Below are 20750 nucleotides of genomic sequence, written 5' to 3'. Positions count from 1 at the left end.
GGTGGAGGGGGAGAGAGAGAGAAAGGACATGCATGGTTAGCCATTTGGCACACTAGCCATACTCGAACTCCTTGTGTTGAGGGGGGTTACATGGGACACAGTCCCCTCAAAGAGCTGCATGGTCAGCCTTGGAAAATACATCACACTACTTCCTCCCTCCACTCAGCTGATACTCTGTCTGCCTGTCCAGAAAGGTACACCGCCACCACCAGCACTACAACACACACACACACACACACACACACAAACACACACACACACACACGCTGGATTCTGCAAATCACATCAGGGACTGAAACTGTTATTATTAAGAAAACAAGCTCATAAAATAACATGCTGCAAAGAGAGAACAGAGAAGGTTGTAAACCACATTTCCCCATGCACACACACACACACACACACACACACACACACACACACACACACTCTGACACACATGCACCACGGGTCTCCCCAGAAGGAAACACCTGTGGAGAGAAGGGACTACCCACAATCCTGTACTGTTGCAGAGTGTTATGGACAACCCAGCGAAAGCCACACACACAATTTAAGTCTGATGATTTCCCAATGTGACAGCTTGCACTGTTTCTAGGTCATTACGTCCACCTAGCTCCAAACATGTATTTGTTGGATGGGCTTTGAGACAAAGAAAAAGGAAACTGTAATGTATAGATTCAACATTTACGTTAATCTCTAACAATATTATTATTAACAAAACAAGCATAGATTTTTGGATAATTACACAATTGTTTTCTCTAATAAAATACTAGAATTTCAACAATACTGCAGTCTTATCGGATTAGAATCTAAACCAAATCATTATCTAAACCAATCAAAATTCATGCTGTTCCATGAACAATAAATTATAGGATGAAAAGCATGGCTTGAGGCACTGTTCTGTAGAGATTTGAGTGACAGGAGAGAGGGAAGAGAGAGGTAGAAGTGGAAGGGAGAGAGGGAAGAGAGAGGTAGAAGAGGAGGAAGGGAGAGAGGGAAGAGAGAGGTAGAAGTGGAAGGGAGAGAGGGAAGAGAGAGGTAGAAGAGGAGGAAGGGAGAGAGGGAAGAGAGAGGTAGAAGTTGAAGGGAGAGAGGGAAGAGAGAGGTAGAAGAAGAGGAAGGGAGAGGGGGAAGAGAGAGGTAGAAGTGGAAGGGAGAGAGGGAAGAGAGAGGTAGAAGAGGAGGAAGGGAGAGAGGGAAGAGAGAGGTAGAAGTGGAAGGGAGAGAGGGAAGAGAGAGGTAGAAGAGGAAGGGAGAGAGGGAAGAGAGGTAGAAGAGGAAGGGAGAGAGGGAAGAGAGAGAGGTAGAAGAGGAGGAAGGGAGAGAGGGAAGAGAGAGGTAGAAGAGGAAGGGAGAGAGGGAAGAGAGAGGTAGAAGAGGAAGGGAGAGAGGGAAGAGAGAGGTAGAAGAGGAGGAAGGGAGAGGGGGAAGAGAGAGGTAGAAGTGGAAGGGAGAGAGGGAAGAGAGAGGTAGAAGAGGAGGAAGGGAGAGAGGGAAGAGAGAGGTAGAAGTGGAAGGGAGAGAGGGAAGAGAGAGGTAGAAGAGGAAGGGAGAGAGGGAAGAGAGAGGTAGAAGAGGAAGGGAGAGAGGGAAGAGAGAGGTAGAAGAGGAGGAAGGGAGAGAGGGAAGAGAGAGGTAGAAGTTGAAGGGAGAGAGGGAAGAGAGAGGTAGAAGAGGAAGGGAGAGAGGGAAGAGAGAGGTAGAAGAGGAAGGGAGAGAGGGAAGAGAGAGGTAGAAGAGGAGGAAGGGAGAGGGGGAAGAGAGAGGTAGAAGTGGAAGGGAGAGAGGGAAGAGAGAGGTAGAAGAGGAAGGGAGAGAGGGAATAGAGAGGTAGAAGAGGAAGGGAGAGAGGGAAGAGAGAGGTAGAAGAGGAGGAAGGGAGAGAGGGAAGAAAGGTGGAAGAGGAAGGGAGAGAGGGAGTAGAGAGAGGTAGAAGAGGAGGAACGGAGAGAGGGAAGAAAGATGGAAGAGGAAGGGAGAGGGAGTAGAGAGAGGTAGAAGAGGAAGGGAGAGGGAGTAGAGAGAGGTAGAAGAGGGAGGGAGAGGAAGTAGAGAGACGTAGAAGAGGAAGGGAGAGGGAGTAGAGAGAGATAGAAGAGGAAGGGAGAGGGAGTAGAGAGAGGTAGAAGAGGGAGGGAGAGATGAAGTAGAGAGAGGTAGAAGAGGAAGGGAGAGGGAGTAGAGAGATGTAGAAGAGAAAGGGAGAGGGAGTAGAGAGAGGTAGAAGAGGAAGGGAAAGGGAGTAGAGAGAGATAGAAGAGGAAGGGAGAGGGAGCAGAGAGGTAAAAGAGGGAGGGAGAGGGAGTAGAGAGAGATAGAAGAGGGAGGGAGAGGGAGTAGAGAGAGGTAGAAGAGGTAGGGAGAGGGAGTAGAGAGAGGTAGAAGAGGAAGGGAGAGGGAGCAGAGATAAAAGAGGGAGGGAGAGGGAGTAGAGAGAGATAGAAGAGGAAGGGAGAGAGGAAGTAGAAAGAGGTAGAAGAGGAAGGGAGAGAGGAAGTAGAAAGAGGTAGAAGAGGAAGGGAGAGGAAGACTGAGGTAGAAGGAGAGTGAGGTAGAGAGGACTGTGTCTACGAGTCTGTCCTTAACCCTGACCATGTTTCCTCTGGCTGTACAGACAGACAGACAGACGTCTGCTAAACCAACCAGTCAATAACTCCATACCAGGAGACTCTCTCCACATCTTCTGAGTCAACAACATTATGTTGTTTTGTATTGTGTTCAGTTGACACCAGGCAAAGCAGCTGTTGCTACAGTCATATCCAATCAACATCCAAATCAACAAGCCCACCTCCTCCCCATGAGGCAGGGTCAGGTTACTGTAGGTCAGACCAACTTAGGTCACATCAACAACAACCCTGACTCATACTAAACACCGATGGGTGTGTGTGTGTTGGAGCCATTCGGAATAATGGCATGAATAGGTGTGTGTGTGTGTGTGTGTTTGCGTGCGTGTGTGTACGCATGTGTGTGTATGTTTGTGAGTCAGAAAACAAACCATAGGACTACTGGGACCATAGGACCTGATCACACACAGCCTAGGGGATACAAGCCAACACCGGACAGGAAACCCGCTTGGTCCTGCCATAGAGACTCCCATAGAGGGGTGTATTTATAGTAGTGTAAATAAACTAATCAGAATAGCAGGAAGTCCAGTCCAACCTCAGGCTGAGTATTTTGGGTGGTGGAGAGGTTTAGAGTCTTAGTTAAGGACAGATTTTTTATATCACAGCAAGTGACACTGTATTTGGGGAGGTCTGGAGGTTCGTCTGTTATCTGTATTAGAGTGGCAGACTGACGTACAATACGCTACCTCTCAAGGGTGGGACAGGTAAGACCTACTGCTTATGGGACTACTAGACTTGTGCTTCCAGAGTATGTTTGTTCCATGACAAGTTAACAAAGCAGTAAACAATATCCCATAGATGATTTCTGTTTGGAACACAACTAACCAGCCAGACAGCTCACTACAGGGACAGCAAGGCCATGTCTGAGTGAGATCAAGAACGGGAGGAAGAGGATAGAGAAAGAAGTGGCAAAGGAAAGGGAGAGCTAAGAGACTGGTATGTGATTGAATCTCTTCCTGATCATCAGAGGCCTGTCTGACAGCTGAGTGCCAACTAGGAGGATAGGAGGGAAGAGAGGAGAGAGGGATAGAGGGAGCCTCTTCTTCTCATCTCTCTCTCCCTCTCTCACACACCCACACAGCTCCCTGATTACACCATCCAGGCATGGATGAGGAGACTATTGATCTGCAAAGTTCTCTCCCCTGCCTCCAGAGCAGTCAGCGTGTCAGTGTAGAGGTAAACTATAGATGACCTTGTCTTGCCTCTGTAGGATTCTTTGTTTACTATATTCTTTATTTTGAACTGCGCTTTGGTAAAGTCTCATGACGGACCAACAGGCAGAGAGATGGATGGATGAGAGGAAAGTAAAAGAACATGCTTGTTGTCAGGGAGAGGAGTTGGTATCTTAAACCCCTGTGTACGCATCATCACATCTTACAGAGACAGGATTCAGAAAAAGGAGAATTCTTCACATGAGAGGTGAGAAAGAAAAGTACAATACCACTGTCCCTGTCTTTTTCTTCCTCCCTCTTGTTCTTTTCATTTTCTCCTTATCTGTCTGTTTTCCACTCTGAAAGACCACTGCTGTGTAGTATCATGTTTTTAGGGCTCTCAGGGGAGCAGAGGGAGAGATGGAGAGGGGGGAGAAGAAGAGAAGGAGAGATGGAAATGGGGGAGAAGAAGAGAAGGAGAGATGGAGATGGGGGAGAAGGAGAGAGGGGGAGAAGTTGACATCTGGGCAGCTTGGTGAAGGAGTGGAGAAGCAGCTCTCACTGTGAGGGGAACTGAAATGGCTCTGCTGGGTCTCTCTACCATCCAACCCTCCAACCATCCAACCCTCCAACCCTTCAACCCTTCAACCCTCCAACCATCCAACCCTCCAAACCTCCAACCATCCAACCATCCAACCCTCCAACCCTCCAAACCTCCACTCCTCCCTACATCTGGACATCTCCCCCAGGCCCCCAGACAGTGCACTCTAACCACAGGTCCCTCTCCCCCAGGCCCCCAGACAGTGCACTCTAACCACAGGTCCCTCTCCCCCAGGCCCCCAGACAGTGTATTCTAACCCCAAGTCCCTCTCCACCAGGCCCCCAATGCCCCAGGTTCCTCTCCCCAGGCCCCCAGACAGTGCACTCTAACCACATTTCCATCTCCCCCAGGCCCCCAGACAATGCACTCTAACCCCAGGTCCCTCTCCCCCAGGCCCCCAGACAGTGCACTCTAACCCCAGGTCCCTCTCCCCCAGGCCCCAGACAGTGCACTCTAACCCCAGGTACCTCTCCCCAGGCCCCCAGACAGTGCACTCTAACCCCAGGTCCCTCTCCCCAGGCCCCGGACAGTGCACTCTAACCCCAGGTTCCTCTCCCCCAGGCCACCAGACAGTCAGTGTATTCTAACCCCAGGTTCCTCTCCCCAGGCCCCCAGACAGTGCACTCTAACCCCAGGTCCCTCTCCCCCAGGCCCCCACACAGTGCACTCTAACGCCAGGTACCTCTCCCCAGGCCCTCAGACAGTGCACTCTAACCCCAGGTCCCTCTCCCCAGGCCCCCAGACAGTGCACTCTAACCCCAGGTCCCTCTCCCCAGGCCCCCAGACAGTACACTCTAACCCCAGGTCCCTCTCCCCAGGCCCCCAGACAGTCAGTGTATTCTAACCCCAGGTTCCTCTCCAGGCCCCCAGACAGTGCACTCTAACCCCAGGTCCCTCTCCCCAGGCCCCCAGACAGTCAGTGTATTCTAACCCCAGGTCCCTCTCCCTAGGCCCCCAGACAGTCAGTGTATTCTAACCCCAGGTTCCTCTCCCCAGGCCCCAGACAGTGCACTCTAACCCCAGGTCCCTCTCCCCAGGCCCCCAGACAGTGCACTCTAACTCCAGGTCCCTCTCCCCAGGCCCCCAGACAGTGCACTCTAACCCCAGGTCCCTCTCCCCAGGCCCCCAGACAGTGCACTCTAACCCCAGGCCCCTCTCCCCAGGCTCCCAGACAGTGCACTCTAACCCCAGGTTCCTCTCCCCCAGGCCACCAGACTGTCAGTGTATTCTAACCCCAGGTACCTCTCCCCCAGGCCCCCAAACAGTGCACTCTAACCCCAGGTCCCTCTCCCCCAGGCCCCCAAAACAGTGCACTCTAACCCCAGGTCCCTCTCCCCAAGGCCTCCAGACAGTATACTCCGGCCCCAGGCTTTGATCTGGGCCTGTGGGGGATGGGCTCTCCATTAGCCAGGGCAGCCCAGAGACAGATGAGGTGTGTGAGCCCGAACACAGCTGCTCCTGCGGTGTGGCCCCCCACACTATTCGCCATAAATCGCCTCCCCTCCCCCTCCCACCTCTCTCGCCCAGCACTCAGCCCTGTGTTAAAAGCCAATCAGGAAAATGACATGCAAACTCCCAGGGACCCATTTTCACTTTCTTAACAAATCATTAGTCAACATTATGAGTTCCGACGTCTCCATAATACCAGGACTGTCTGTTCCACCAACCCACTGCCCCATCGCCTCCCCCCTCTACTACCTCACCCCTGTTCCAGCTATTGCTCCAGTCCTCCCTCCTCCCTGCTCCCTCTTTGCCTGTCCAAGGCCACTCTACACCAGAGCCTCAGTCCCCTGGACCTCCCCAGTGGTCAAAACAAAGAGATGGAAACTCAGAATGAAAAGAGATGAGTGTTAGGTGTATTAGTATGTACTGTAGAGAGAGTGAGTGAGAGAAAAGAGGAAAATCAGGACGTGTGGCAGTTTAGGGAGATAAAGAGGGAGAGAGCTAGTCTGAGGCCTGACCAGTGACTATACAGGTTCAGTTGAAGTGAGATCATAACATCATGTGCACACAGGAAGCAGGAAGTGTTGTTTATGACAACCTCTGTCTGGCCCATGTTACTCCCAACTGGGTCCATACACAAACAGGTTCAGGCCCATGTTGAAAATGTAAAGATAATACTACACTCCCCTATAGGGGTAGACCTGTAGACCTCTGCACATAATACAAACAGCTCTCCCCTATAGGCCTATACACTACTATCATGGCCTAACACATTCACAGAAGTGGAGGAACACCTTCTATGAGGCCCCTATTTCAATATCGGGTTGATATCTTGAGAGATTCAGTATGTGGTTTCTATATATTTGATAGATCTAGTAACGTCTTGCACCTTGGTCGGACGGCGAGGTAGAGACAGAATCAGTAATATTGTAATAGGCCAGCAGAGGGGGAAGCGTGTGACAGAGGCAGAGACAGTATCAGTCTCTGAAAAGGTTATCCTGTTTAGATACAACTAGACTAAATATATTCATGTCACCAAATAATTTATTAAAACGCACTGTTTTAAAATGAAGGTCTATAGTAACTTCAACAGTACTCTCTGGGGTAGCACCATGGTGAAGCCGGAGGACAGCTAGCTTGTGTCCTCCTCTGGGTACATTGACTTCAATAAAAAACCTAGGATGCTTGTAGGCCTCAGCCCCTTCCATAGACATACATGGTAATTATGACCACTTCCAGAGGACAACATCCAACCAATAAAAGCATTTTGCAGTATGAACTGACAAGTTGTCCATCCAATCATAGGATTAGGATCAGAGAATAAATGTAGTGTGTTTTATTGGGGATGCGCAGCCGAGCATTATGAGGGGTTCAATGTGTTGAGAAGCTTGGTGAGATTATTTAATGGAGGCTGAGAAGTGATAGTTGAGCATTTAAATTTAAAAAAAAAATTAAATTCAAATGAGTTTCCTCAAATTACAGGAGGCAGAGGAGGTAGATTATTGTGTCCAGTTATTGAAATAAATTGCACTTTGCCTTGCTAACTTCAGTAGCAGCTCAAGTGCGCAGTTTTCGCGGCCAATGTTACCGTAAATGTTGTTGACTTTTTGTTGAAGAACCCCTTTCACTCTCTGGGGTACGCGTAAAAGGTGCAAGTTCAAACTGTGGGTCGACCTCTGCCTGAGATCAGTTTCATGAAAAGGGATGAAAAGGTGAGGGCTTCAATACCAACTGGTATCAAAAGTATAGCTGGTTAACAGGAAGCCTTTCATCAAGCCGCCTGTAATGCTGGAAGCCGCCTGTAATGCTGGAAGCCGCCTGTAATGCTGGAAGCCGCCTGTAATGCTGGAAGCCGCCTGTAATGCTGGAAGCCGCCTGTAATGCTGGAAGCCGCCTGTAATGCTGGAAGCCGCCTGTAATGCTGGCCTCCTGCTTTTTGGAAGGTCTGAGCCTCGGGCAAAAGGGGGGTACAGTGACCTGAAGAACATTGATCATTCAGCTAAATGGAAAAACAAAAGCAGAGAGCCCACGTCAAATTGAAGCTTCTAGGGAAAAATCTGCATCGATCATGACGAAGGTTTGCGTATTCAAACTGCGCAACACAACGAGAAAGAAAGAAGAAACAGGGATGTTCTCAAGCGGCTTATCAACACCACTGCGTATTGGGGCAAGAATTGGCTTTAGAGGACACAACGAGAGGGAAAGTTCCGCTAACAAGGACAACTACAAGGAGTTTCAGCGGTAATGGCACGTTACGATGCTTTACTTGCTGAATTTATGGAACTTTGGACTGTCCTTTCTGGGATGTCAAAATCAATTCAGAATGATTTGATAGCTTCCATCGCATCCTCCATTAAAAGTTAGATTTCTTTCGCTCGCGCTCAGGTAGGCTTTTCACTTTCCTCTGGAAAGTAGCCTAGTGGTTAGAGCGTTGGACTAGTAACCGGAAGGTTGCGAGTTCAAACCCCCGAGCTGACAAGGTACAAATCTGTCGTTCTGCCCCTGAACAGGCAGTTAACCCACTGTTCCCAGGCCGTCATTGAAAATAAGAATGTGTTCTTAACTGACTTGCCTGGTTAAATAAAGGTAAAATTAAAATTAAAAATGATTTAGCAAAGAACACAATCCCTCCGGACAGACACAAGCAGAAACTCTTGGCATAAATGTTGCAGCAGTCTAGGCTACACCTAAACATTAGAACTCTGACATGCTGTATGGGATGAAAACCAGACTATTTTTCAGTCTGATCAACTGTAGGGTACTAATAAGAGCAGATGCATACAGCCTATGCGCCCTGTCCATCTGGTCAGGGTAGACTAATTGGTAACGTGTATTTATAGTCCATTTGTGTGTCAGGAGAAAATGTGAAGGTGATCAAATGTAGTTTATATTCAAAGTTGGGCTGGCTAGGCTGCTTAGATGTTTTCAATCAAAAATGATTCTCTGTAATTAATCAATCCACATAATAGCGATGACAGATGTAAGTAAATGTTTTATAAGGCCTACAGTTGCATAGGCCTGCATGATGCAAACATGCAGAAAGCAAGCTGAGCCCTGTGAGTTCTACTGTCTATCAGTTTATCTGTGTCTGGATAGTAGAAATCCCCCACCTAATCTAGTCTAAATATAATTCATATGAGCAAGTATAAAGTTTCTGCAGTTTGACGAGGTCCCAGGAACGTTTTTTGAGCTACTTTGATGTGTCAAGTGGGCGAGATGCGCAGTCTTGTGTTTGACTTTGTGAATTTTGAGATGTCTGAGTTTAACTTCATGGAGAAACATGGCGCAGCTGTAATGGAATGTATCTGCTATTTGTATTTACAGTTAAGTCTTGTGACTGTAGAGTCAATCACATACACAATCACATTATTACATACCAATGATTTTACTCCTTGCTTGGACTAACTCATGCTTAGCATTCTTAGTCTAACTGTGTAGTGTGTTTTTTGTCTTCCTGGGTCAAATCCCGTCCTGCACTGGTCAAGCCTCTGAACACCTTATCTCATGCCTCATACCCTCATTCAATCACTGCTGTGTTCCCTTTCCAACACGGTGTAAGTAGCCCTCTCATTCCCATTCCACATAATATTGTACTATAAATGTCTTTATTAAACACTTCAGGTTAAATGAATGATTCTTTGACGATTTTTGAAAGACACTTCCGCTCCTATACCGTGGGTCTCCCATCCTCCTCCTTTTTCAAGTCACCAGTAACATTGTAATAGGCCAACAGAGGGGGAGGGTCTGACAGAAAGCGAGAGAAGGAAACACTAAATGCGAGAGAAGGAAACACTAAAAGCGAGAGAAGGAAACACTAAAAGCGAGAGAAGGAAACACTAAAAGCGAGAGAAGGAAACACTAAAAGCGAGAGAAGGAAACACTAAAAGCGAGAGAAGGAAACACTAAAAGCGGGAGAAGGAAACACTAAATGCGGGAGAAGGAAACACTAAAAGCGAGAGAAGGAAACACTAAAAGCGGGAGAAGGAAACACTAAAAGCGGGAGAAGGAAACACTAAATGCGGGAGAAGGAAACACTAAATGCGGGAGAAGGAAACACTAAAAGCGGGAGAAGGAAATACTAAAAGCGAGAGAAGGAAACACTAAATGCGGGAGAAGGAAACACTAAATGCGGGAGAAGGAAACACTAAATGCGGGAGAAGGAAATACTAAATGCGGGAGAAGGAAACACTAAAAGCGAGAGAAGGAAACACTAAAAGCGAGGGAGGGATAAATGAGTCCCAGGGTGGAGGACAGTGTTTCCTGTCGCTGCTGTCACTAACGAGCAGGATGTGCCGTGACCCATAATGCCTTGGGAGATGTGTGGGGAACAGATATGTCTGGTGTCCATCCGTGTTGAGCCAGGTGCATGGGAGAGGAGCAGAGAAGGGCAGGTGTAAGTTAGGGGGGCAGGTGTGTGGGTGTTGAGCGGATGAGAAAGACGTCGCCTTGTCTAACGCTTTATTAATACAACCGCGTACAGCTAGCTGTTCAGTTCAGATCTGTATAGTACCTGGATGAGATGTTGGCTGCCAGGGTGAGATTCAGAGGTCAGGGTTGAGAGCTTGAAGGTTAAATGTAGATGTGTATAGTACCTGGATGAGGTGTTGGCTGTGATCTTCAGGCTCCCAGGGTTGCGTATGAGTTTATCCAGGATGCTGACGATCTGTTCAAACTTGGGTCTGTTGTTCCTCTCCTTCTGCCAGCAGTCCAACATCAGCTGGTACAGAGCTGCAGGACAGTCCATAGGAGGAGGCAGTCTGTAGCCCTCATCCACCGCTTTGATCACCTGGAGGGAGGGAAAGAGAGAGAGAAAGAGACACCAAATTGAGACTCTGCATACAGAATTCTGTTCAAATATCCTCTGTGTACAATGTAAAACACCAAATAATGCATGCAGAGCAGAATTAGGCCGATACCCGCTAATGATCAAAATCCAGAAAAGAGACGATAAATTCTACAACCACTTTAAAGGAAGCGATTCCCAAACCTTCCATAACAAAGCCATCACCTACAGAGAGATGAACCTGGAAAAGAGTCCCCTAAACAAGCTAGTCACCTGTTCACAAACACAAACAGAACCCACAGAGCCCCAGGACAGCAACACAATAGACCCAACCAAATCATGAGAAAATAAAAAGATAATTACTTGACACATTGGAAAGAATTTACAAAAAAACAGCAAACTAGAATGCTATTTGGCCCTAAACAGAGAGTACACAGTGGCAGAATACCTGACCACTGTGACTGACCCAAAACTTAAGGAAAGCTTTGACTATGTACAGACTCAGTGAGCATAGCCTTGCTATTGAGAAAGGCCGACAAAGGCAGACCTGGCTCTCAGGAGAAGACAGGCTATCTGCACACTGCTCACAAAATGAGGTGGAAACTGAGCTGCACTTCCTAACCTCCTGCCAAATGTATGACCATATTAGAGACACATATTTCCCTCCGATTACACAGACCCACAAAGAATTTGAAAAAAAATCTAATTTTGATAAACTCCCATATCTACTGAGTGAAATACCACAGTGTGCCATCACAGCAGCAATATTTATGACCTGTTTCCACAAGAAAAGGGCAACCAGTGAAGAACAAACACTATTGTAAATACAAACCATATTTACTTTAACTATTTGCACATTGTTACAACACTATTTAGACATAATATGACATTTGAAATGTCTTTATTCTTTTGGAACTTTGTGAGAATAATGTTTACTATTCATTTTATTGTTTATTTCACTTTAGTTCATTATCTATTTCACTTGCTTTGGCAATGTAAACATATGTTTCCTTGCCAAAAAAGCCCCCTTGAATCTTCTCAGGTGACAATGCTGTATTTCTGGTTCAGGCCATCAGACCATCAGACCGTCTTCCACCTAGCCGCTCTACGCATCATTTCCTCTCTTAGCAGGAAGTTCATTAGGTCACCCTGGCGACGGTTGCATACTCACGTCCTGATTGGACATCTCCCAGTAAGGCCGCTCCCCGTATGACATCACTTCCCAGAGCACGATGCCGTAGCTCCAGGCATCGCTGGCCGAGGTGAACTTCCTGTAGGAGATGGCCTCTGGAGCTGTCCACCTGATAGGGATCTTACCTCCCTGAGAGAGAAAGAGAGAGAGAGAGAGAGAGAGAGAGAGAGAGAGAAAGAGAGAGAGAAAGAGAGAGAGAGAGAGAGAAAGAGAGAGAGAGAGAGAGAGAGAGAGAAAGAGATCACAATGAAAGTATTTCAACACCCATGCCCAGTCATCACATTTCTATTAATTCATCAACTCATCAAATAGTGAAAGCGATATGTGTGTAACTGTGATTCTATTGATGATGTACATTCATGATTTAATGATTTGTTTTAGGTTAGGTTTGACATGAACATGGATATAAAGAGAGAGAAGGAGAGAGATGAAGGAGAGGTAGGTCTGTTCAACGCTGGTCCGACCAATCTGATTCCACGCTTCAAGACTGCTTCGATCACGTGGATTGGGATATGTTCCGCATTGCGTCCGACAACAACATTGACGAATACGCTGATTCAGTGAGCGAGTTCATTAGAAAGTCGGAAATAGAAATCGGCAACGTTATACCCACAGCAACGATTAAAACATTTCCAAACCAGAAACCGTGGATTGATGGCAGCATTCGCTCGAGGCTGAAAGCGCGAACTACTCCTTTTAACCAGGGCAAGGTGACCGGAAACATGACCGACTACAAACAGTGCAGCTATTCCCTCCGCAAGGCAATCAAATAAGCTAAGCGTCAGTATAGAGACAAAGTAGAGTCGCAATTCATCGGCTCAGACACAAGGTATGTGGCAGGGTCTACAAGAGGGCCACCATTGTTCCTGTTCCCAAGAAAGCTAAGGTAACTGAGCTAAACGACTACCGCCCCGTAGCACTCACTTCCGTCATCATCATGAAGTGCTTTGAGAGACTAGTCAAGGACCATATCACCTCCACCCTACCTGACACCCTAGACCCACTCCAATTTGCTTACCGCTCCAATAGGTCCACAGACGACGCAATCGCAACCACACTGCCCTAACCCATCTGGACAAGAGGAATACCTATGTGAGAATGCTGTTCATCGACTACAACTCAGCATTTAACATCATAGTACCCTCCAAACTCGTCATCAAGCTCGAGACCCTGGGTCTTGACCCCGCCCTGTGCAACTGGGTACTGGACTTCCTGACGGGCCGCCCCCAGGTGGTGAGGGTAGGTAACAACATCTCCACCCCGCTGATCCTCAACACTGGGGCCCCACAAGGGGGCGTTCTGAGCCCTCTCCTGTACTCCCTGTTCACCCACGACTGCGTGGCCATGTACGCCTCCAACTCAATCATCAAGTCTGCAGACGACACTACAGTGGTAGGCTTGATTACCAACAACAACGAGACGGCCTACAGGGAGGAGGTGAGGGCCCTCGGAATGTGGTGTCAGGAAAATAACCTCACACTCCAGGTCAACAAAACAAAGGAGATGATTGTGGACTTCAGGAAACAGCAGAGGGAGCACCCCCTATCCATATCGACGGGACAGTAGTGGAGAGGGTAGTAAGTTTTAAGTTCCTCGGCATACACATCACGGCAAACTGAATTGGTCCACCCACACAGACAGTGTTGTGAAGAAGGCGCAGCAGCACTCACAAACTTCTACAGATGCACAATCGAGAGCATCCTGTCGGGCTGTATCACCGCCTGGTACGGCAACTGCTCCGCCCACAACCGTAAGGCTCTCCAGAGGGTAGTGAGGTCTGCACAACGCATCACCGGGGGAAAACTACCTGCCCTACAGGACACCTACACCACCCGATGTCACAGGAAGGCCATAAAGATCATCAAGGACAACAACCACCCGAGCCACTGCCTGTTCACCCCGCTATCATCCAGAAGGCGAGGTCAGTACAGGTGCATCAAAGCAGGGACCGAGAGACTGAAAAACAGCTTCTATCTCAAGGCCATCAGACTGTTAAACAGCCAGCACTAACATTGAGTGGCTGCTGCCAACATACTGACTCAACTCCAGCCACTTTAATAATGGAAATTCATGGAAATTGATGTAAAAATGTATCACTAGCCACTTTAAACAATGCCACTTAATATAATGTTTACATACCCTACATTACTCATCTCATATGTATATACTGTACTCTATATCATCTACTGCATATTGCCATCTTTATGTAATACATGTATCACTAGCCACTTTAAACTATGCCACTTTATGTTTATATACCCTACATTACTCATCTCATATGTATATACTGTACTCTATGCCTATGCCGTTCTGTACCATCACTCATTCATATATCTTTATGTACATATTCTTTATCCCTTTACACTTGTGTGTATAAGGTAGTAGTTGTGGAATTGTTAGGTTAGATTACTCGTTGGTTATTACTGCATTGTCGGAACTAGAAGCACAAGCATTTCGCTACACTCGCACTAACATCTGCTAACCATGTGTATGTGACAAATAAAATTTGATTTGATTTGATTTGACAAAGAGAGGGGTTTAGGTTGTGCCCTCAGCCTCCAGAACTACACAGCCTTGTTCCATTTGTTTCATCCTCACTGTGTTTCTTCCTGGGGGAGAGGGAAAAGGCAATAGTGTAAGAGAGAGAGGGGAAGAGAGGTTGAGAGGGAGCCTGTGGGCTGACCCTGTGTTTCTCCTGCTCGGCGTCTACACTCAGGGGGCTGCTGGACTTACTCAAGGCTTGGCCTGCGTCAGGCCAGTGGAGGAGAGTAAAAGAAAAGAGGAGAGGAGCCAAAGCTAACGGACCTCCTGGCCAAGTCACACAACTCCTGGCCAGCTCTCTCTAAACACAAAGCCCTCAGAAAACAAACCACTTCTTCCCTCACACACACACACACACACACACACACCCACACACACACCCACACAGACACACACACACACCCACACACACACACACACACACACACACACACACACATGCAAGTAAGCACGCAAACACACACACACAAATAAATCCACTTCTGCACCCTTGAATCCCTGGTGAGTGTAGATAAACACAGCCTCATGAAATGAAGGATTATACCTATAATGACGGTAGAGTATGACACCAGTGAGACACAGACAGACAGGAGGGGGCTCATGGAACAGCAGAGTGGTCTGACAGAAGAGGGAGGGAGAGAGAACGGCCTGCTGGGTCTGATACATTTATGTGACTGTTGAGTGGATGAGAACTCAGCTCTATTACTAGTGACACATTAGGGGAAGTCTATTAGCATATTTTAGGGAGTGAGTTTATGGGAGGGAAGTAATAGCTCTGTGAGTGTTTATTTAACATGGGGGTCTGAAGCTGTTATTACACAGAGTTTAGAGCCCTACATGCTAATGTTAGGCCACAAGGTGACCACACACACACACACACAGTATTTTATATAGATGGTGATAGGTTGGATAAACTAGGCTCAAAGGCCTCTTGATGTTGCTTATCCAGTAGGTTTGTCATTCCTTTCCCATGATCCTTCAGGAGAACACAAACAAAAGGCTTATTGTGAATTCATGTTAGCGTTATCTCACCCAGCTTTTATTTATGTACTGCTACCTCCCTCTGCACTGCTGCAAGGTCAGTGTGTATGTGTGTGCCTACGTATGTGACATATGAGGTGATTTGTCTCATGGAAAGCATGTATTCAGTGATAAGGCTGGCAAGGGGGAGATAGATCAACAGAAAGAAGGGAGGGAGAGATAGAGAGAGGGAGACAATGCCCTTCTGTGGAAACCTGAGACAGAGGTCAGTCAATTCAGCTATGTCTGACAGTGATAACCTTTCTCTCTGACCACAGCAATGTGTCCACTCACTATTAGGCACCATGGTTATGGACAGAGGTTGTTCTTACATGGCACACTACCAAAATTAGTTAAAAAAAATCTAGTTCTGTCCTTGAGCTGTTCTTGTCTACCGATGTTCTGTATTATGTTATGTTTCATGTTTTGTGTGGACCCCAGGAAGAGTAGCTGCTGCTTTTGCAACAGCTAATGGGGATCCTAATAAAATACCAAATAGTGTCCTGTCTCTGTCAGAAACAACTATTAAACCCATCGTATGTCATTGATAAACCCGACCACCATGTCTTACCCGTGTGGTGTAAGCTGCCTCGGGGTCGTCCTCCAGGACTCTGGACAGGCCGAAGTCAGACACCTTACACACCAGGTTGCTGTTCACCAGGATATTACGAGCGGCCAGGTCCCTGTGGACGTAACCCATGTCAGACAGGTACCTCATGCCTGACGCGATGCCACGCAGCATGCCCACCAACTGGATACCAGTAAACTGGGCATCATGTTTCTAGAAGGGGGAGGCAGAGGAGGAAGAGGGGGTGATGAGAGAGGAGGGGAGGGAGAGAAAGAGAGCAAAAGAGAGAGACAGAGACAGAATCAGTCACAGGTGGAATGTCATACCTCTATAAACAGATGCCACTGGATTGAAAAACAGAATGAATATGACCTTTCTGTTTTTAAGAAATACAGCGGAACATTCATATATCAACATCCAAACCAATTACATGAACCTTTTAGATCACCTCTGACATTAACTTGCTCATTTCAAGGTGAATAGTACAATCTCACAACCATATAGGCCTGACAACATTATGCCAGAGCCTTTGACCAAATAGATGGTGTTTTCCCGGGCACTATATGAAGCCCAGACCACCTGGTAGGGACAAGCAGAGTCGGATCAAAGCTGCTACAGTCATATAGTCATAACACAAACATGAGGTACAGTAATGTGGTGTGGAGGAGAGGAATGACTGTGTGTGTGTTTGTGTGTGTGTCGTATGACAGTTCTCAGTGATAAAAGCCAGGCCACTCTACAACCAGAGGAAATAGCTGGAGAAGGTTGCAATTACTCCATTTTCTATCTGAAGGGATGCTGTGCAGACACACAGACACATGTGGAAAACTGCTCAAACGGGACCTACACACACACACTCCTGTCTGCTCATGTTGATTTAATGTTGTTCTGATGTTGGTTTGATGTTTTGCTTTGGCTAATTTCAGTAAGCCAGAGTTTCTGGTTAGTGAGAGTGGAATGCATGGCATAACTCCATAGGCCAGCGTAGAAAGCATTAAGGTAGTGTGAAGATAATTCATTTAGCCGTGTAATATTTTAAACTCACTTTCAGAAAGCTGTCCAAGGATCCATTTTCCATGTATTCAGTCACTATCATCACAGGTTTACCTGGAGAGAAGAGACAAACTACCAGATTAGAGAATAATTCCGATTTGGCAAAACACACGCACACACACACACACACAGACACACACACACACACACACACACACACACACACCACACACGCACGCACCGACACACACACACACACACACACAGGGTTCAGCAGTACTTCCTCCAGGCAGGATGAAAGGGCCCATGCAGGGCTGAGGGTACAGGTCCACAGGGTCACCTGTCAGAGTGGGACATCTTTATTCCAGCATCAGTAGAGAGTTACAATAAAATGGTAGTGTTATCATCTGGTTCTGATTCACTAGACCAGAGCAGATCATACCAGAGCAAACCAGACAAGAGCAAGGCTAAAACAGATAGAAACGAGGGGGGAAATTACTTTAAATTAGCCGTAGTCAACTGAACAGCACTGGTGTCACGACAGGTATGACTTTAAATCAGCCGTAGTCACATGAACAGCACTGGTGTCACGACAGGTATGACTTTATATCAGCCGTAGTCACATGAACAGCACTGGTGTCACGACAGGTATGACTTTAAATTAGCCGTAGTCACATGAACAGCACTGGTGTCACGACAGGTATGACTTTATATCAGCCGTAGTCACATGAACAGCACTAGTGTCACGACAGGTATGACTTTAAATTAGCCATAGTCACATGAACAGCACTGGAGTCACGACAGGTATGACTTTAAATTAGCCGTAGTCAACTGAACAGCACTGGTGTCACGACAGGTATGACTTTAAATCAGCCGTAGTCACATGAACAGCACTGGTGTCACGACAGGTATGACTTTATATCAGCCGTAGTCACATGAACAGCACTGGTGTCACGACAGGTATGACTTTAAATTAGCCGTAGTCACATGAACAGCACTGGTGTCACGACAGGTATGACTTTATATCAGCCGTAGTCACATGAACAGCACTAGTGTCACGACAGGTATGACTTTAAATTAGCCATAGTCACATGAACAGCACTGGAGTCACGACAGGTATGACTTTAAATTAGCCGTAGTCAACTGAACAGCACTGGTGTCACGACAGGTATGACTTTATATCAGCCGTAGTCACATGAACAGCACTGGTGTCACGACAGGTATGACTTTATATCAGCCGTAGTCACATGAACAGCACTGGTGTCACGACAGGTATGACTTTATATCAGCCGTAGTCACATGAACAGCACTGGTGTCACAACAGGTATGACTTTAAATCAGCCGTAGTCACATGAACAGCACTAGTGTCACGACAGGTATGACTTTAAATTAGCCATAGTCACATGAACAGCACTGGTGTCACGACAGGTATGACTTTAAATTAGCCGTAGTCAACTGAACAGCACTGGTGTCACGACAGGTATGACTTTATATCAGCCGTAGTCACATGAACAGCACTGGTGTCACGACAGGTATGACTTTATATCAGCCGTAGTCACATGAACAGCACTGGTGTCACGACAGGTATGACTTTATATCAGCCTTAGTCACATGAACAGCACTGGAGTCACGACAGGTATGACTTTGAATCAGCCAGGTTCAAATGAACAGCACTGGTGTCACGACAGGTATGACTTTAAATCAGCCAGGGTCAAATGAACAGCACTGGTGTCACGACAGGTATGACTTTAAATCAGCCGTAGTCACATGAACAGCACTGGTGTCACGACAGGTATGACTTTAAATCAGCTGTAGTCACATGAACAGCACTGGTGTCACGAGAGGTATGACTTTAAATCAGCCGTAGTCACATGAACAGCACTGGTGTCACGACAGGTATGACTTTAAATCAGCCAGGGTCAAATGAACAGCACTGGTGTCACGACAGGTATGACTTTGAATCAGCCAGGGTCAAATGAACGGCACTGATGTCACGACAGGTGTGACTTTAAATCAGCCGGGGTCAAATGAACAGCACTGGTGTCACGACAGGTATGACTTTATATCAGCCGTAGTCAACTGAACAGCACTGGTGTCACGACAGGTATGACTTTAAATCAGCCGTAGTCACATGAACAGCACTGGTGTCACGAGAGGTATGACTTTAAATCAGCCGTAGTCACATGAACAGCACTGGTGTCACGACAGGTATGACTTTGAATCAGCCAGGGTCAAATGAACGGCACTGATGTCACGACAGGTGTGACTTTAAATCAGCCGGGGTCAAATGAACAGCACAGGTGACACGACAGGTGTGTGTCAGATGGAAATGTGTTCCACTTTTCACCCTTTCATCCCTCCCTCCCGCGCTCTCTCTTTTGCTTTCTCACTCTCTCTCTCTCCATCTATCGCTCTCCTGCACTCTCCCCATCCTTCTCTCCATCTCTCTCCATCCCCCTCTCCCTCTGTCTGTCACGCACATTGTAAATGTATCAAAGTCAAATTCCACATCTGGCAACGCAGAACTCATTTCCAGATCTGTCAGAGGTAGGGGATGATGGAACCTGCTGTAAAAAGAAACACATTTATAACCCTCGTTGGAAGAATAAACTTCAATTAATAAAACTGGCTCCCTCACAAACGGCTTGCAATTTAATGGTGAGTAAAACAAGACTAGGTGTGGTCAGAGCAGTGTTTGAACCTTACCACAATCATCACCTTTCATTTTCTACTGCTGGAGTACCAGCACCTCTTATAGAATACAGTGTCATCAATTACTTTTTTATTTATTTTAATTTTATTTCACCTTGATTTAACCAGGTAGGCCAGTTGAGAACAAGTTCTCATTTACAGCTGCGATCTGGCCAAGATAAAGCAAACAGTGCGACACAAACAACAACACAGAGTTACACATGGAAAAAACAAACGTACAGTCAATAACACAATAGAAAAGTCTATATACAGTGTGTGCAAATGAGGTAAGAGTAGGAAGGTAAGGCAGTAAATAGGCCGTGGTGGCGAAGTAATTACAATTTAGCAATAAACACTGGAGTGATAGATGTGCTGAAGACGAATGTGCAAGTAGAGATACTGGGGTGCAAAGGAGCAAAAAGACAAAACAATATGGGGATGAGGTAGTTGGGTGGGCTATTTACAGATGGGCTATGTACAGATGCAATGATCTGTAAGCTGCTCTGACAGCTGATGCTTAAAGTTAGTGAGGGAGATATGAGTCTCCAGCTTCAGTTATTTTTGCAATTCATTCCAGTCATTGGCAGCAGAGAACTGGAAGGAAAGGAGGCCAAAGGATGAATTGAAATATACCTGCTGGAGCACGTGCTACGGGTGGGTGCTGCTATGGTGACCAGTGAGCTGAGATAGCTAGCAAAGACTTATAGATGACTTGGAGCCAGTGGGTTTTGCGATGAATATGAAGCGAGGGCCAGCCAACGAGAGCTTACAGGTCGCAGTGATTGGTAGTATATGGGGCTTTGGTGACAAAACGGATGGCACTGTGATAGACTGCATCTAACTTGCTGAGTAGAGTGTTGGAGGCTATTTTGTAAATGACATCGCCAAAGTCAAGGATTGGTAGGATAGTCAGTTTTAGGAGTGTAAGTTTGGCAGCATGAGTGAAGGATGCTTTGTTGCGAAATAGGAAGCTGATTCTAGATATAATTTTGGAATGGAGATGCTTAATGTGGGTTTGGAAGGAGAGTTTACAGTCTAACCAGACACAAACATTGGAAATGTAAAATTAAAGTGAGCTCAAACACATTTTTCATTACATCTCAAGCGCTAGATCTAAATTTCACAGTGCAGTGATAAGGGTACAAC

The 20750-nt window shown here is 46.7% G+C and overlaps 1 protein-coding gene across 2 annotated transcripts in view; it reads right to left on the bottom strand.

Annotated features, from left to right (window-relative positions):
* The window catches only part of LOC115107431 (ephrin type-A receptor 3-like), a 193076-nt gene that overhangs the window by 8815 nt on the left and 163511 nt on the right, over positions 1-20750 (bottom strand). For both annotated transcript variants that reach the window (XM_065017924.1, XM_065017925.1), the window contains exons 12-15: positions 16966-17027; positions 15924-16133; positions 11771-11920; positions 10409-10602 (exon numbers count right to left, since the gene is read on the bottom strand). In XM_065017924.1, the coding sequence (XP_064873996.1) occupies positions 10409-10602; positions 11771-11920; positions 15924-16133; positions 16966-17027 (616 nt within the window). The remainder of the gene's footprint in view (positions 1-10408; positions 10603-11770; positions 11921-15923; positions 16134-16965; positions 17028-20750) is intronic.

The sequence above is a fragment of the Oncorhynchus nerka genome, linkage group LG1, assembly GCF_034236695.1.
Source record: "Oncorhynchus nerka isolate Pitt River linkage group LG1, Oner_Uvic_2.0, whole genome shotgun sequence".
NCBI lineage: Eukaryota > Metazoa > Chordata > Actinopteri > Salmoniformes > Salmonidae > Oncorhynchus > Oncorhynchus nerka.
The sequence above is the reverse complement of the archived record's forward strand: the minus strand, read 5'-3'. Positions and strand labels throughout refer to the sequence as shown.